The 17,927-nt window shown below is 34.9% G+C and overlaps 3 protein-coding genes and 1 pseudogene across 3 annotated transcripts; 3 read left to right on the top strand and 1 right to left on the bottom strand.

Annotated features, from left to right (window-relative positions):
• The first annotated feature begins 3,956 nt into the window (after positions 1–3,956).
• LOC120115948 lies at positions 3,957–6,190 on the top strand (annotated as a pseudogene).
• Positions 6,191–8,011: 1,821 nt separating this feature from the next.
• On the top strand, positions 8,012–11,189 carry LOC120115876 (heat shock 70 kDa protein, mitochondrial-like). The gene is made up of 6 exons (XM_039136481.1): positions 8,012–8,192; positions 8,586–8,647; positions 8,742–8,820; positions 8,927–9,493; positions 9,572–10,192; positions 10,400–11,189. Exons 1-6 carry the CDS (start codon positions 8,118–8,120, stop codon positions 11,036–11,038), a joined length of 2,043 nt encoding a protein of 680 aa, XP_038992412.1. The 5' UTR covers positions 8,012–8,117; the 3' UTR covers positions 11,039–11,189.
• A 3,407-nt stretch (positions 11,190–14,596) lies between these two features.
• Positions 14,597–15,129, top strand: LOC120115981 (cysteine-rich and transmembrane domain-containing protein WIH1-like). The gene is made up of 3 exons (XM_039136574.1): positions 14,597–14,648; positions 14,741–14,897; positions 15,084–15,129. The coding sequence occupies exons 1-3, from the start codon at positions 14,597–14,599 to the stop codon at positions 15,127–15,129; spliced, it is 255 nt and encodes an 84-aa protein (XP_038992505.1).
• A 391-nt stretch (positions 15,130–15,520) lies between these two features.
• LOC120115951 (transcription factor MYB73-like) lies at positions 15,521–16,246 on the bottom strand. Its single transcript, XM_039136558.1, has one exon. It carries the CDS (start codon positions 16,244–16,246, stop codon positions 15,542–15,544), a length of 705 nt encoding a protein of 234 aa, XP_038992489.1. The 3' UTR covers positions 15,521–15,541.
• Between the last annotated feature and the right edge of the window lie 1,681 nt (positions 16,247–17,927).

Here is a 17,927-nt window from a genome sequence, read left to right as displayed (position 1 = left end):
ATGAATCGTACAGAATCTTTATATCATACAGAATCATAGTGGCTAAGGTTCTTTTTTAGGGACAAACGAGACGGAGAGGGAAGGAACGTCTTCTCTGGCATGGAATGAAGCTTCGGACATGTGTGGATATACAACCCAGAAAGAGAGGTGAGGTGTTGAAGGACATTTTTGTCGAAGTACTCAGCCACGACGTCAATTTGACACGCGTCGTTTCTAATAATTTATTCCTTAATATCAAAATAAAATAGAAAAAGATAGTATAAAGAGAGTAAAGATCGATCCCCGGAGAATAAGAAAGTTGCCGAAAATTTTGTTCTTAATTTCTGATCTGCGTGAATTGTAAAGGAAATAAAAAGGGGGAATTTATTGATAGTTTATAAAAGAAAGTAAATTTAATCTAAAGAAAGTAAAGATAAAAATTAAATTTAATCTAAAGGAAACAAAGAAGTTGATTTAAAGAAAGTGAAAATGAAAATTCTATTGGTAAAAATCAGCCTCAATTCTAACCGATCCATGAATAGAATTTTATCTTCGGTTATAGTCTACAGGGCCCAACCCCTGTAACTTGTTTTTCTCTCAATTAATCGATCATCCAAAATCAATCTTTGGATCTCAGTCTTTATGTGGACTAACCACATCAATTGTTTGTTAATCCAACTCCGTTTTAGTTTTGGGAAAACCTGGCTCGGATGTAGCGTCTCAATGAGAATCAAATCCGATTTCAGTTTCCCTTAACAGACCACCGCTAAGTGTGTTCCCAGGAAGTCGAATGTGCTACAAGTCGATCATTCCTCCCAACTGTTAATCGAAACCATAATTAATTCAACGAGCTCTTTTTGAAGTAAAAATGTTTTTGATTGTAAAAGGATGATCGATCCTTGATTCTAGGAAACTGAAAATGTAACCCGAAGGTATGAGGTACTTTTCAATTCTCACGTTTGAAATTGAGTCATCGCTTAAACCTTTAGCTTATGAAAAACTTAGCTAAACAATGTAGAAACTATACTTAGCATTTTAAAGAAAGAAAACTTGAAAAGAAAAATAAAGAAAAAAAGAAAGTAAAAAAGAAAAGTAATTTTATAAAATTAAAGAAATGAACAAGAGAAAGCGAGAGATGAGAGATATGAATTTCGGTTTACCGATGAGTATTTATAATATCCTAAAAACCTAAAATTGTAGAAATAAATTACAAAATATAACTCTTGAAAATTATGAGATAATTCTATTTTAAATTTAATCCTATAAATAAAAGATAATTCCTAAAAATAAGAGACAAATCCTAATTTAAATTTCGGATGTGCAGATGAGTCTCCTAATTCCACGAAAATGCTGATTGAATCTTCTAGAAGGTACCGACTAGGCACCACGTCAGACACATTTATGCCCTAATTCATGCCCACTAAGTCGACCTTGATTCCAGAAAAATAAAAAAGTTACATATTTCATCTATTTTAGCACAATTTGTGGAATCTACTGCCCTACATAGAAAATGAATAAAGAGGCTCATGTCAACAACTAAAATCGAATAATCAAGGAGTAAGTATCAACAAAATATTAACTAATTTAAGCTCTAATCACATATTCATGATCTTCTCCATGGAGCTGAAATTCGGTGCATAACTAACAAATTGACCAACCAAAGAGTATTGTCACTCAGATATCCCCTCTATGAAGACATCCGATGGAGGTTTCACAACAATCGAATCCTCCTGAGCAACAGGGGGAAGAAAATCAAGGGTTTGTTCATCCGAAGCCCCAAATAACTTCCTCCGATTGGCAACCTCGCTATGCAATAGACCAACAACCGTTAATTAACACGTTAATTAATATCATTTAAATAATTAAATACTTTGTACCAGATTCGAGCACCAGAAATTACAAGGTGTTTGAGCATTCATTATCAAATAGTTCAGAGTCTTTATAACAGATACTACTAGGGGTGTTCAAAAAACCTAGAGCCGTTAACCGTAACCTTTAACTGATATAACCTTTGCATTTAACATGTTAATTAACCGAACCGTTAATATTAAATAATTTTGGTTAACCGAACCGTTAAAAATGATGATTAACGGTTAATGTTAAGGTTACAGTTACAAGTTTTGATAAACAATTAACCAACGGTTAACTATTAAGAAATTAAATTTATAATCATATTTCTAATTTATTATATTTTTACACAAATAACTTAATATAATTTTCTATTATTTATGATTTATATATATATATATATATTTAATAAAATTTGTATACAAATAATTTAATATATATATATATATCATTTTTAATCATTTTTAATTTTTATTTCTTTGAAAATATAGAAATATTTTTACACCAATATAATTATGTGTTTATTATTACGTATTAAGATATTTGGAGATGTACATAATTACACCGATGTAAGTATGCGTTAAGTGCTACACTTTTTTATTTTATTTACTTACATCGACATAAGTAAGGGGCTGTTTGTTTGCCTCTTAACGGAATCATTCAACGCTGAATGTTGAACCGTTCAGCATTCAGCCCGTTTGTTTCGCACCTCTAAATGATTCAGTGCTGACTGATTCAGCAAAATAGTGCTGAATGATTCAGCACAGAAGTACATTCTGAATGATTCAGAGCCATTATCAAACAACATGTCACATTCAGAGCTAATTCATACAGAGCCTCTGAATCATTCAACATTTGAATCATTCAATGCTTAATCATTCAACATTTGAATCATTTAGCGATTAATCATTCTGAAGTAAACAAACAACCCCTAAGTGTTCAGTAATATATATTGTAGTATGAATAATGAAAATTTTTGATAAATAATTTTAATAAGTTACCAGGAGATTAACATGTAACCGAACCGTTAGTAATTGTTAATCGTTAGCGGTTAATCGTTTCTTAACGATTAGGTTACGTTAGAAAAATCTCATAATCGTTATAACGGTTAACCGATCGTTTATGCTAAACGATACGATTAACAGTCCATGAATAACCCTAGATACTACCACCTATAAACCCCTTAAATTAATCGAAATATAATAATTAAATGATTTAATTGAAATAAAATAAAATATCAATAGTTATGATCATAAAACCAACAAAAATTCTTTTATTAAATATGTATTATTATCGCATTTCAAAAATCTTAAAATTCAATTAAACTATAACAACTCATATTAATTGATTCAAATATTGGATGACGTGGACATCGTAACTTTAACATTAAATTTGCCAACGTTGACAATGATTTTGTACTTTTCAATCCAAAAGGCAAACAGTTCAATACAAAAACCAAATTCATTTTGCGTTCTAACAAATTCGATTATTTTTTTTAATAAAATCGATAAAATATTATCAAAAATATTATTATTTTTATCGAGTTTTTTATTATTAGATGTTTTATCGGTTTTGTTAACATATCTAGTAAAACGTTATTTAAAACATTATTATTTTTTATTAATTTTGTTATTATTTGACATTTTACAGAAAATATTAAAAAATATTAATGTTTTAGGTAGAAATAATAATGTTTTAGGTAATTTTTTATCGATTTTATTAAAAAAATAATAACAAAACCGATAATACATTTTCTTAATCGTATATATTAAGATTACAACACCATATAACTTCCCTAACAAATCAATCTTCTGGTAAACCAAAAAACAAATGAACTGCTCACCTAAATCTAAACCCTAGATCATCAAAGATAATTTAAAACTAATAATATACTAATCATGACTGAACCAGAAACTTGATCGCTTCTGGTAAACTTTTTTCCCCAAATTTTTATTATTTTTTTGTTGATTTAATTATTATAAACATGAAGTTTCTGAGAAATCACTACCAAGACAGCACCATGTGTTCCCATTTTTCCTATAATCAAATAATCTAATCTTGTTTTCTGCTGACCTTTTCCTTTTTTCTAACATATATTCTTAGTTTGAACTATTCAATATTGTGTGTTTTCTGGAAACAATTGAATCTTTCTTATCTGGGCAGTTTTCAACTGGGGTTTGCTGATTCTGATCTGGGTTTTTCTTGCTTAGGCCAGAAGATTCATCTTTTTCGAAATTCAAAAGGGTTTGAAGTTATGGATTTAGCTCAGATTCAACCTGCTGGAGATGGGGAAATGGAGGAAACGGATTCAAGTATCCCAATCCTGGAAAATAATATTCAGAGAACACATTTTCCAGGCATGGTGAGAAAAAAATCATACGTATTTGATGGTTCTGGGAATTATTACAGCAAGGAATGGGATCTAGCTCAAGGTAGTGGGAAGCAGTTTTGTTGGTACCATGTTGAGCTTCCAAAAGGGAAGCAGAAGCTCTCACAATCTGCACAGTACCTCATCGATGTTCTTTGTCCGCCATTAAAGCTTCAAGACATTCTTTCACTCGTTAGCAATGGACCCTTTTGCGGATATGTCGATGGAGCACTCGTCTTTCGGGTTAATTCGCCTGGTCCTCCTGCCAGTAACTTTACATTTAGGCTGGCTGCAAGGGTTACCGAGAATTCCGTGATCACCGTGTCGTTGGGACGTGTTCCGAGGCTCGGTTTCTCGCCGGTCGGTCGATCTCTTCTGTCTGAGATTCCTAGTGTCGAAAGTCCTAATTGTAGAGAAGAGAGGCAGCAGGGCGGTGGCATTGTTATTAGGGAACATGTTCTTGAGTTCTTATTGACAATGAATCACTCTGAGGAGGCTGATAATCCGGTTCCGAAATCGGTCTCGAACCTCGTGGTTCACATCGTCGACACGCATGTCGATCACCTTCAAGATGTTGTTACGAATTTCTAGATGGATTTGGATTCGGTTGAGCTGGAATTGGACCGAGGTAAATTCAATCCCTATGATCAGCAATAAACATTGCATGACTCGTATGTTTAAACTGGTTTATAGCTTTCTATGCAATGGTTTCAAAGTTCATATGTGCATAATTGGTATAAAGGGCTTTCCTCGACATGAATCAGCTTACGAACATCGAACCGATTTGAACTGCAAATCGAATAATTGTTTCACTTAATCTCAGGTGGATTTGATTTAAGGAAAGAAATGCTTGATGATCGAAGATTCCCGAAAATGCATCTCAATCTGCAACGTCTCCTGCAGGTAATTTCGCCTTTTCCCCTTGTACATTGCCTTGGATGAACTGTTTCAACAACTCCGAACCTCCGTCAAGGGACAGAGATGCGGTTAAAAGGCCGGAAGGCGCAGTTTAACCATTCCGAGGCGATGTATCGATGATGTCTCCTTGTCAACCTACATGTCAATAGTTTGAGTTTGCTATAGTTTTGCCGTAGCTTGTGCCTGCACTCGTATGAATAACATGTGAATTAAACTGGCTTTGCTTGTATGCATTCTCCAAAAAATGCAGGTAATTGCACATGGGGAGCAAGTATTTCCTAGAGTGAAGGAAAAATGTTGTTCGAAACATTGGTTTGCGAGTGAAGACATTAACGCCCTCGATGAGCTGATCGGACGGTTGCGGAGGTTGAAAGAGAATGTCGGGTTTCTAGCAAACCGTGTTTCCGCGATTCAGGCCGGTTTAGATAGCTGGCAGTCGGAGCAAATCAACAGAAAACTCTATTACATCTCTTTCCTTTCCGTTATATTCCTTCCTCTGTCCGTCATCACCGGAGGTAATTCTCGTCTCTACCGATCCCTAATGTGCTGGAATCGGATTTATCGTTAGATAGTATGTGCCTGCATTGAGTTCTTTGCCTTGTTTGTGTTGAATATTGCAGTGTTTGGAATGAATGTGGGAGGAGTTCCATGGACAGTGCAAAAGGACCCTGCATTGAAAGACGGCTTCCGCAACGTATTGTTTCTATGTTTAGCAATGTTGATTCTAGTGCTGCTATCCTTCATTCTCCCCGCTCTCTATTCCCGATTGACCACATGGCGTCGGAGGCGGTCATTGCGACGAAGTTGGTCACATAAACGAAGATCGTTCCTCAAGAGAAGCAGTGCAATTCAAGAAAACGGAGGCGGTTACATCAGGATTTGACGGAGTTGATGGAAGTCGATAACATCGGATTCTGGTTCGACTAGGTGCTTCCTGCAATCACGTAAGCGGAGTATCGTATCGGATGAACGTACAGATTTTCCGACAGCATTATCTCATCGGACTAGAGAGAGGAATTTGTCTGTTCCTTGCTCTTCTTATTTAGGCTAAGAGGCGAGTCTTTTCTTTGGCATGTTCAGTTGTATGTTGTATCATTCTTTGTTTATGGTTTAATTGTACATGTTTGTAATAGCATTGAAGTTCGACTATAACAGGCACTTCGATTTTTAGTATGATGGAGTCGAAATTGAATTATAATCTTTATGGATTCAAAATACAATTTTATAACTTTTAGGACTAAATCGTACTTTTATTATTTTAAGGGGTTAAAATATAATTTACAGTGCATATACATATATATATATAATTTATGGGTAAACTACACAATTTCACACTAAACTTTACTTTCTCTCGTATTCCACTCGCTGTATTTTTTATTTTTTCATTTTACTCACTAAACTTTCTAATGGCTCCTATTTTGGTCATTTTGAATTATTTTATTATTATTATTTTATAATGTGATATTTTTATTATTATTTTATATAAAATTAATTTAAAATAATAATAAAATAATATCCCTAACCCTAACTCCTTCATCTTCTTCACCCCAATCCCTATTGACTATCAACCCCTCTCGTCAGGGGCGGATGTACATGACTCCACAGCAGAGCCATTGCACACCTATTATTTTGAGAAATGTGTTAAATTTTGTTTAGTTTACTAATGATAATAAAAAAAAAATAAGAAAATTTGCACATCTAAATTTTTTTAAAATAGAGTATTAAAATTTTGGACACCTAATTTTCAATTTTTAAATCAGCCACTGCCTCTCGTCACCATTAGCCTTTGGAACTGACAACTGTTTGATCCTAATTTATATAGAGCGACTCATTTTGACACGATGAGTTCGAATTTGATTGTTGTTTAACAAGAAAATGTCTCGAAACCTGTGAATCTCGACGAAAATATTTCAGTGTTCTCGTTTTAGATCTCCAATTCATGGACTTTGAAGTATATACTGACAAAGTGGAATTCGGATCCGGAGGCGAAGCAGCCCATGAAATCTATGACAAAATGACCAACATCTAGGGCGATCAACGACGACCATCGTTTCGGTTTTCACTTTTGATCAGATTCGGAGTATGTTCTGACAAAATAGAGGTTAGAATCAGACTCAAGGGGTCGAAATGAAACGACCGATGAAATCTGAGATTGAATGACCACCATCCAGAGCCGTTGATGATGGTGTCCAACACCAACGAACAATGAGGCCTACCTTATATTTTTATTTTATTTTTAAATTGTTTTTATATTAAATAGCAATGAAAATATCACATTATACTAAAATAATAATAACATAATTCAAAATGACCAAAACACCAACAATTTGAATGTTATTGAAAAAATTAAAAATATAGAGAATGAAATAAATGAGAGCCAGATATTAAGAATATATATAATGTTCATGTGATTTGCCTTGATAGTTAAGGTGTTTTCACTCCAAGTTAGTCCCAAGTTAGAATGCTATTAGTTTCTTATTATGTTCTATTGTTATGTCATAATTTAAAACAAGATATATAAAATATTTTTAATTAAATTAAAATCAAGATTAAATTAATAAAATATTTAATTATTAAGAATTAAATGTATAATTATATTAATGATGTTAACTGTCACGTTATCATTTCCGTTAAATAGTAACCGCTAATGGTTTAATGGAAGGTTTAAATAATCGAGTAATTTGATTGATAAAATCAAAATATCGGTTATTAAAATTGAAATGAGAAATAGTTAAATGGTCATACAAGTAATTTATCCATATTAAAATATAGAAAATGACGTGTTCTCATGCTAACCATCAGATGGGAAGTTTCGTTGACGTGGCATATCATTAACCGCCTCTAAAAGGAAATTGAAAGGCGGGCAGCTTAGTCTCTCACCAAAAATTAGGATATATAAAACCCTAAAACCCTAAACCCCATAAACCTCTCCTAGCATTTCATTGCCAGCCTTCACAAAGAACTTCAAATCGATCCTCCTCTGCTATCCGTCCAAGTTACAGCCATGGCTACGGCAGCTTTGCTTCGTTCATTTCGACGCCGCGATGCCGTCTCTGCGCCTCTCTCTGCTTATAGATGCGTAAGTTTCCACTTCTTTTCTGTACGCTTTAAAACCTTTCTAGTCCGGTCTCGGTGATTCGTTTGATTGATGTGTTACCTGGTGTCATCCTCTGTTTGGTTGCCTGAAAAGTCTAGGAAAACTGGGATTTATGAGATTTGTCTAGTTTTGCATCTTTTGATCTGAAGGTTACTAAAAGTAGTTGCAGCCGAAGAACTATTGTTATCCTAGTGGTTCTTTAGATCAAAATTAATTTAGGGTTTTCCTTAATTACTGTGTTTCCCTGAATTTTGCGACAGATTTGGCTATCATGTGAAAATTGTTATTGCAGTCTGTTTGTTCAGTACTTGAGTAATATTCCCACCTGAATGAAATGGAATTGATGATGTCTATGCTTAATTTGTTGTTGTGCAGCTTACTAGCAATGGCAAGAGCTCAGCCGGAATTAATTGGACAAGTTTTTCAAGAGCTTTCAGGTAACTGTGATTTTGGCCATTATCATTATTGTTTTTTTTTGGCAGTAAATCTGTGATTGCTCAATGTAACTTTCTTGTTATTCCTTTGAAGCAGTGCAAAACCGGCTGGCAATAATGTTATTGGTATTGATTTGGGGACAACCAACTCCTGTGTTGCTGTCATGGAGGGAAAGGTAAGAATTAGACTAGTGCGCTGATGTGCTTAACGATTTTGTTATTGGCTTTGGGCGGTGAACTTATTCTGTGCTTATATCTGATTGAGTTTATCATTGTATTCAGAATCCCAAGGTTATTGAGAACTCAGAAGGTGCACGGACCACACCATCTGTTGTTGCCTTCAACCAAAAGGGAGAGTTACTTGTGGGCACCCCTGCCAAACGTCAGGCAGTGACCAATCCAACTAATACAATATTTGGGACCAAGCGTCTGATTGGTAGACGATATGATGATCCCCAGACAACAAAAGAAATGGGAATGGTTCCTTTCAAGATTGTCAGGGCTCCCAATGGAGATGCCTGGGTCGAAGTGAATGGGCAGCAATATTCTCCTAGCCAAATCGGTGCATTTATTTTGACCAAAATGAAGGAAACCGCTGAGGCTTACCTGGGAAAGAGTGTTTCTAATGCTGTTATAACTGTTCCAGCTTATTTCAATGATGCTCAGAGACAAGCAACTAAGGATGCTGGTAGAATTGCAGGCCTTGATGTTCAGAGAATAATCAATGAGCCTACCGCAGCTGCCCTTTCATATGGAATGAACAACAAGGAGGGTCTCATTGCAGTTTTCGATCTTGGTGGTGGAACATTTGATATTTCAATTTTGGAGATCTCTAATGGTGTCTTTGAGGTGCGCATCTTTTTTCTATTCTAAGGGCTTGTTTTAGGCATTATTAGGCCAATTGTATTAATTAAATCTTTTATCTAGGTCAAAGCAACAAATGGTGATACTTTCTTGGGAGGAGAAGACTTTGACAATGCCTTGCTGGAATTCTTGGTGACCGAATTCAAGAAAACCGAGCGAATTGATCTTTCAAAGGATAGACTTGCACTCCAGAGGCTTCGGGAAGCTGCTGAGAAGGCTAAAATTGAACTCTCATCTACGTCGCAGACTGAAATTAATCTTCCATTTATAACAGCCGATGCATCTGGGGCAAAACACTTGAATATCACATTGACCAGGTCAAAGTTCGAGTCTTTGGTAAATCACCTGATTGAGAGGACCAAGGCTCCTTGTAAGAATTGTTTGAAGGATGCTTGCATTTCTACGAAGGATATTGATGAGGTTCTTCTTGTTGGAGGGATGACTCGTGTACCTAAAGTACAAGAAGTAGTGTCTGGAATCTTTGGGAAGAGTCCGAGCAAAGGTGTCAATCCTGATGAGGCAGTTGCTATGGGAGCAGCAATTCAGGGTGGTATACTTCGAGGTGATGTTAAAGAGTTGCTTCTGCTTGATGTAACTCCTTTGTCACTTGGTATCGAGACACTTGGTGGTATATTCACAAGGCTAATCAACCGGAACACAACCATCCCAACAAAGAAAAGTCAGGTGTGTCTTCGGTGCAAATGCTTGCATCTTTCTTTGAGAGGCATTTCATATGAAATGAAGTCTGCAGTAGTCCTTGGGACATGATAAGTTGACAATTTTTTTTGGTTTTGTTTTGTGCGTAACCGAAGTCTAATTGCTTCCAGAAATGTATTGTATTAATATTAATTATTTTTATTGTTCATGTTTGGTGGGGTTGATTTTTTTCAGGTGTTCTCCACTGCAGCTGATAACCAGACACAAGTAGGCATTAAGGTACTTCAAGGTGAGCGTGAAATGGCTGCTGACAATAAGACGTTGGGTGAGTTTGACTTGGTCGGCGTCCCACCCGCTCCTAGAGGCTTGCCTCAGATTGAAGTGACTTTCGACATCGATGCCAATGGTATTGTCACTGTTTCTGCCAAGGATAAGGCCACTGGTAAAGAACAGCAGATTACCATCCGTTCATCTGGTGGCCTCTCAGAGGATGAGATCGATAAGATGGTGAAGGAAGCCGAGTTGCATGCCCAGAAGGACCAGCAAAGAAAAGCCCTGATTGATATAAAAAACAACGCAGACACCACTATTTATAGTGTGGAGAAGAGCTTGAACGAGTACAGAGACAAGGTTCCTACCGAAGTTGCAAAAGTGATAGAGGATGCTGTCGCGGATTTGAGGAAAGCAATGGAAGGAGAGGATGTGGATGAGATTAAGGCCAAGATCGATGCAGCAAACAAGGCAGTGTCGAAGATCGGGGAACACATGTCTGGTGGTTCTTCCGGTGGTGGTGTTCAAGGTGGTTCTTCCGGAGGTTCCCAGGGTGGTGGTGACCAGGCACAAGAGGCCGAGTACGAAGAGGTGAAAAAGTGAGTAATTAGCCAACGATTCTCGTAGTTGTTTCCCTTATTTCTGAAATGGTACGTCGTTAAAGCAGTTTTGCATCTAAATGAACAAAAAAGATGAATGTATCAAAGCCTGTTATGAATTTGAGGGCACAGACCTTTCAAACACGAGGTTACACAAATTTATCTGACAGGTGTCCTAAACAAGGAAGGCTCCTTTCGGCTGATATAATATTTGCATATTGGCTACCTGTTGTTGCCACTCAATCATTTCATCTTTTCTATCGATACATTCAATCGTCACTTTTATAGATAATTTTAAAAATCTTTTTGGATGTGTAGTTTATAGGATTATACAATTATGAGAAAATGAATGCTTGCAAATTTATATAATATGAAAATTAATGTCATATTCTTGTCCGATGAAGTTGCATCTCATTATTATTTTTTCCTTCAACTTTTTTATTATTAGAAAGCAGGAATTTAAAAAAATAAAGAAAAATATTTTTTTTTCATTTAAATTTAGTATATTGTTTTTATTTAAATTAAAAAAATGTTGTATCCGAATATTTTTTTATTTAATTAAAATGAAGTCATGATAGTTTCTATTAATTAAAATATTTAGTCATCGAAATTATGATTATTATCGGTGAGAAAGTGAAAAAAATTAAATAAAAAAGATCAAATTCTAGTTAAATAAAAAAAATGATAAAAAGTATAATTTTTGAATTTTATGAAAAACGTAAAAATCAAAACGAAAACGATTAATACAACAACAACAAAACCCTATTTCCTTATGCAATGGGATAAGGGGAGGTAGGGCAGTAGGCTGCCCCCAACGCCAGGTTGAGAGCAACTTCCGTGGAAAACCTCCGACAGTCAGAAAAAATATATAAATAAAGATAAAATACAATGCATGTATAAATAGATAAATAAATACATAGTTGAACAGTCATCATATGCAGTCTTCATATGCGCGTCTGTAATGGGAAGTAATCCCTGCACATGAATCCCTGCGTAAAAATCTCTTAATATAGACAGAAACGTAAGTCTCGGCTAAATTTAAAAAGAGAAAACATGGAGAGAATGATACACAGAAGTCAACGATAACAAGCTTCGAGAAGAAATAAGGCCTAATGGGTTAGAAGCTAAAACTAATGTTAACCTAGTTTTATGCCTTCATAAATTCCAATAACAGAAACGTATAAAAAGTAGAGATCATGACAGAAACGAAAACGATTAATCTTATAGTTTATTTTAATTTTGAATAATTGTTTAATTATTTTGTTATTATTTTTGAATGAATTAAAAAAAATTAATCTGTAATGTCATACACAGTCTTTCCATTTCGCTTGTTTTCAACTTTGATGTTCTCAGTTTCTTGCTCAGAGGCGAAGAATTTTATAGCGAGCAAATGTCAAACGTTCTTGAAGAAGACCCAGAATCCGAATTTGCATATAATAATCTATCAAGATAAGAACTTCCCACAGATTTATTGTTATTACTGTTATTATTATTATTATTATTATTAATGTAAAAGCATGAGTTAAATCAAATCATTTTAATAAACGTCGGGATTAATATCGATAATCATCTGTGACGATCGAACAAGCAGTCCCTTGACCATCAAGGAACACAATCAGAACGTCACAATATACATGCTTGAGAAATAAAATACAGCAAAGGCATGTAGCTGTGTTTGGGTTCCGAGAAAATTGAAAGAAAACATAATTGTGGGGAAAAAGAAGAAAGAAGAAGAAGAAAAGTTAGGTATACCTTTTTACCATACACCGGCAAAAGGAGACAATTTGTGATATAATGGGGTGTTTGATAAACAACTTTTTAAAGAGATTTTAGTTTATTCGAGTATAAATAGTTGATTCTTGACCAAATTCTCTATTTTTAGTGTTCGGTAAACATCTTTATGAAATAGTTGGTTGTGCAAAAATAAGCTAAAAATGAAAACGCTAAAAAATCCAACGGTTTGAAAAAGCTGATTGCAAAATAAGATGTTAAATGACATATTTGATCTTATTATTTCCATAATTACACCCTTGTCATAAAACTTAATCTAATGAAATACCCTCTATTCTAATGTGAAAGTGGCTTGAATATTTATGTAATCTAAATTTATTTTTAATGAATTTGTGTGAAATGAATTTTATGCAACGTCTAATGATGAATTATTGAAATTTTATTTTATTAGTCTATTTTTTAGTTGTATATTCTCGAATATATTTTAGTTAAGAAAATATAACAAAACCTAAAAGTAAAAAAAATATAGTGCTGCTAATTTATACGAGGTTAATAATATGTATCAATATCATAAGGTTAATATTTGTAAATATTAAAATTTAAAAATATATTCAAAATTTTAAGAAATATTCACTAATTTTTAAGGAATTTTTTAGTTCATTATCAAAAACATTTTATCCGAATAATTTTACCCTAATAAAGACTAAAGTATTATAAAATATATATATATATATATATATATATATATACTTAACAACTAAATATATCATACCCTTATTTATCATTTTACCTATATCAACTATCAGCTAAATTTTACCAAACACTTCTATATAAACAGTTAATCAAATCAATTTATCAAATCAGCTAATCAAATCAGTTGATAAAACCAACTGCCGAAATCAACTATCAGCTATAAGCTATAAGTTTTTTTTGGCCAAACACCCCAATATTGCCCTAAAAATGTCCTATAAACTTTAGGCATGATATCGTTAGTGAAAATAATTTAATCTCATTAATAGTAGACAATTCACTACTTTTAATTTGAGTGAAGAGCCGTAATTAGTAAGAAGACCATCACTGACCGGTGTTAACTAACGAGAGGTTTGAAGGCATGATGAGAGTTGTAGTGAAGGGTATTTATAGTAGTTCTTTGCAAATATCGTCATATATAAGGTTAGAGTAAACTACGCTAGATATCATAGGCGTTATATCGTTTATCCACCGAGCTTTTAATTTTGCTAATTATAACATTAAATTTTGATTTTCTGTCTCAATTATACCACTGGACCGTTAAGTCGTTATTAGTTGAATCAAAACGACTTTGTTTTGGTGAGGTGTGTACGTTGACAATCGTCAACCAAGTCAGTAACCGTCAGCCACATCATCGTTATAAACTTATTACAGACATTAGAAAATGGTTTTTAATAATAATTGAAAATAAGTATTTAACTCGCAACTTATGACAATTAAAAAATAATAATAGTAGGTTTCTAATTTTAAAATTCTATCGGCTATAAACGGCAAGTTTTTATCGTTGTTGATGGTTATTATTACTAGTAATTGACACGTTCGCATCACCGATAATTTTTTATAGATCGGATTTTCCTTTTCAAACTCTTCTATATAATACTTTCCTAACCCCTTTCCATTTTCGCACAAACATTTTATTTCACTTCTTGTAAAATTTTCCTAGGAAACAGGAAAAAAAGAACTTTTTTTTCTCGAGAAAGGATAAGAAAAAGAACAGAAAAGAAAGGAAACGAAAAGAAAAGAAAAGAAAAAGACATTTCCTTTAACGGAAACGATCAGCAAATATTATTAGAACGAAACGATGAGTTATTACGATCAAAAACAGCATCCCGTCGGCGTTCCTCCTCCGCAATGTCAGCCTCTTGATCTCTCTTTTTCAATAACATTTTGACTATTATTGAATGTATTTACTCATCGTTTGGTTGTTGTTTTTATCGGATCATAGATTATCCGCCACCTCCGGGATATCCACCGCAAGAAGCTTATCCTCCACCGGCGTATCCACCACCACAAGGGTACCCTCCTCAAGGATATCCTGCTCAGGGATACCCTCCTCCCTACGCCCCTCAAAAGGAAAAGCGCAATGGTTGCTTACAGGGCTGGTAAGCATCTTATACATACGTATACATGATTATATATATTCATGCATGGTACAGGGCCAAAGCCTCTGTTTGATCCTTTGCTCCACCTTTTATTGCCGTCAACACGATACGATAAAAATCATCTGTAATCGCAATCGCAATTTAAATTCCTTCGAATATAATTATTGGCTTTCATTTTACCTGCAGTTTGGCTGCTATTTGCTGTTGCTGCTTGCTGGATGCTTGTTTTTGAGGACCAATAATTCAGCCTTTGCATGTAATTCAACCGTTCTCTCTAATAAAATGTACTAGTATTTGAAAAAAAACATTTTCAATGACCATTTCTGCTATTGTCCCATTATCCGACTTAGTAAAAGAAATTCATGGTAAAAGAGAATGTTAACCTCCCTAGATGTTCTGGGTTCGAGCAATTACGATTGATCATTATCGAGTTCGAGTACTTTGAGTATCTTAATACTCGATTCTAGTAGCTCATGTGTCATATTCGATATTTAATGTCCAAATTAATGGATAGTCTTACAAACTATTTAATTGATATTCAATTAAACGTATTTAGAAGTTTAAGACTAATTTAAAATTTTGGTCATAATTTGAGGACTTCAGTTACAATTAACCCAATCACTGATTTCAAACTTTCCCGCCATTTAACCCCAGCAATGCGTCACGTTTTCGCTCTCAACAGAAAACTCGGCCATGTAATCCCTCACTTCTTTTTGGATCATCTCTTGAATTGCCGCCGCCACTGTCGGTGCAAGCGATGCCTCCGTTGTCTTAATTCCACCGACTTGTTCTTCCACAAATGGTTGTTTGTGTTCGTTCTTCTCCTTTGATGAGTTAATATTATTGACATCGAACAATTCGTTCCATGACCGTCCGAGAGTAAGCTCCGTTGAAACATCAATGGCAACGAAGTGCTTGTTTGACTCTGTAACGTTTGATCCCAAATCGCTGGCTTCAGAACCTGAAGGGCTCTCCGTTCTTGGAGATTTCGCCGATCGTTTCTCCGATTCTTGAATTGAATCCCCGTCTTCCACCGTTGATAGCTTTCGCTTCAACGTCGAGTTCCAATGATTCTTAACGGCATCATCCGTACGTCCGGTGAGGAGCTTAGCAATGGTTTCCCACCTATTGTCGTACTTGGCGCGCGCCCTCATGATGACTCCGTCTTCCTCCAATGTGAAAGCGTGAAGCTCGACGTCCGGTGATAGTTGATTGCACAATCGTGGTTGACGTCCGGGGATCGACCTCGATATCAAAGACCTGCTTCGAGCACCGTGTGGGTTCACCAACTTGCGCAATGCTTCATCCTCCTCGACGCTCCATTGTCCTTGAACCTGTTCTTGATCCATTGGAGCTTAATAGCAACCAGCTCGAATTCTATCGAATATTTCGACGGCCGGTGGCTAGACGGGCGAAGATAAATGAAGAATGAGGCCGGTCCGGTGGTTGAGTTGTTGAAGGCTTGGGTTTTTATAGAGGTAAATCCTAAATAAGAAGGTTTAGTTACGTCGTTACGGTAACTAATTAACTAATACAGGTAATAAGTACAATTAGGTTAACGACGTTACAGTTGGATAACGTTTTACGAGAAACCGCCAATGCGTTGGATTAGTTAAGAGATTTTAAATTTCTTGACTTAATTATTAAAATTAAGGGTAAAGTATACAAATAGTCCCTCGACTATAACATATTATTTTATTAAGTCATTCAACTATTAAAAGTTACAGAATGGTAAATCAAATATTCATTATATTACAAACTCATCATCTCCTATTAAAAAATTGATGGTTTTATAAGTTGGACGTTGGCATGATGACTGAGATATGATAGTCATTTGAGATTCTTGGAATATATTTTATCACATCAGAGTCAGTAGGATAACGTTCAGCTCAGAATATCATCTATTTTTTAACAGAAAAGGACGTGCTTGGAACATAATGAATAGTTGGGTGATCATTTTGTAACTTTTAATAGTCGAAGGACTCAACAAAGCAGTACTCTATAGTTAGATGATCATTTTGTAACTTTTAATAATCAGTGAACTTAATAAAGCAGTAAGCTATAGTCGGGGACCATTTATGTACTTTACCCTAAAATTAAAAAAATAATTTCAAACAAAATAATATTTAATTTAATTAAAACCTTTAATCTCACCTCCATTAACTGAGTCAACATAACAATAATCAAAGAAGGTTCTACTTACACTTTTTAGTCAAACAACCTTAAATTAGATCCAAATAAATCAGCTAATTTTGAATATTAGGGTAACATGTGCATTTAGTATCTAAACTTTTAATCTTTTCAAAATTATATCTATAATTTAATTTTTATTTTATTTTAATACTTGTCATTAAAAATTTAACATATTTAGTACCTAAATTATAAGTATTGGTCTGTTTTAACACCTAAACTTTGAAAAAAAATTTAGAACTTAACATTAAATTTTGAATGTGACACTAAAATTAAACAAAAAAACTAAAATTTTTAACTGTGAGTACTAAAATGAAACAAAAACATAAAGATGCGGATGTGAAATTCAAGCTCCAAGACACCGACGCCTCCATGGCCAACGCCCTCCGCCGCGTCATGATTGCCGAGGTCCCCGCCATCGCCATCGACCTCGTCGAGATCGAAGTCAACTCGTCCGTCCACAACGACGAGTTCATCGCGCATCGACTCGAATTTTGTGTTTGATGGTTATTATTCGATTTCACTGCTGCTGCTAAAGAGGTTATTATCGGGCGCATGTTTCTTGGTTGAAAACAGGTTGTGGTGGTTGATCCTGAGGCATATACCTACGACGATGATGTGCTAAAGAAAGCTGAAGCTATGGGCAAGCCGGGCCTTGTGGAGATACATGCCAAAGAAGACGGTTTCATTTTTACCATCGAATCCACCGGTGCTGTCAAAGCTTCTCAGCTGGTTGTCAATGCCATAGAAATCCTTAAATAGAAGCTCGATGCAGTTCATCTGTCCGATGATACCGTGGAAGCTGATGATCAATTTGGTGAGCTAGGTGCCCACATGCGA

The sequence above is a fragment of the Hibiscus syriacus genome, unplaced genomic scaffold (assembly GCF_006381635.1).
Source record: "Hibiscus syriacus cultivar Baekdansim isolate YM2019G1 unplaced genomic scaffold, ASM638163v2 tig00110279_pilon, whole genome shotgun sequence".
Taxonomy (NCBI): domain Eukaryota; kingdom Viridiplantae; phylum Streptophyta; class Magnoliopsida; order Malvales; family Malvaceae; genus Hibiscus; species Hibiscus syriacus.
The sequence above is the reverse complement of the archived record's forward strand: the minus strand, read 5'-3'. Positions and strand labels throughout refer to the sequence as shown.

What these genes read in the sequence shown, in the direction of transcription:
- LOC120115876 (XM_039136481.1), top strand. Translation starts at nt 8,118, where the DNA reads ATGGCTACGGCAGCTTTGCTTCGTTCATTTCGACGCCGCGATGCCGTC. An exon ending in CTCTCTCTGCTTATAGATGC is followed by an intron (nt 8,193 to 8,585) that starts GTAAGTTTCCAC and finishes GTTGTTGTGCAG; the next exon opens with CTTACTAGCAATGGCAAGAG. An exon ending in TCTCTAATGGTGTCTTTGAG is followed by an intron (nt 9,494 to 9,571) that starts GTGCGCATCTTT and finishes TCTTTTATCTAG; the next exon opens with GTCAAAGCAACAAATGGTGA.
- LOC120115981 (XM_039136574.1), top strand. Translation starts at nt 14,597, where the DNA reads ATGAGTTATTACGATCAAAAACAGCATCCCGTCGGCGTTCCTCCTCCG. An exon ending in CGGCGTTCCTCCTCCGCAAT is followed by an intron (nt 14,649 to 14,740) that starts GTCAGCCTCTTG and finishes ATCGGATCATAG; the next exon opens with ATTATCCGCCACCTCCGGGA. An exon ending in AATGGTTGCTTACAGGGCTG is followed by an intron (nt 14,898 to 15,083) that starts GTAAGCATCTTA and finishes TTTTACCTGCAG; the next exon opens with TTTGGCTGCTATTTGCTGTT.
- LOC120115951 (XM_039136558.1), bottom strand. Translation starts at nt 16,246, where the DNA reads ATGGATCAAGAACAGGTTCAAGGACAATGGAGCGTCGAGGAGGATGAA.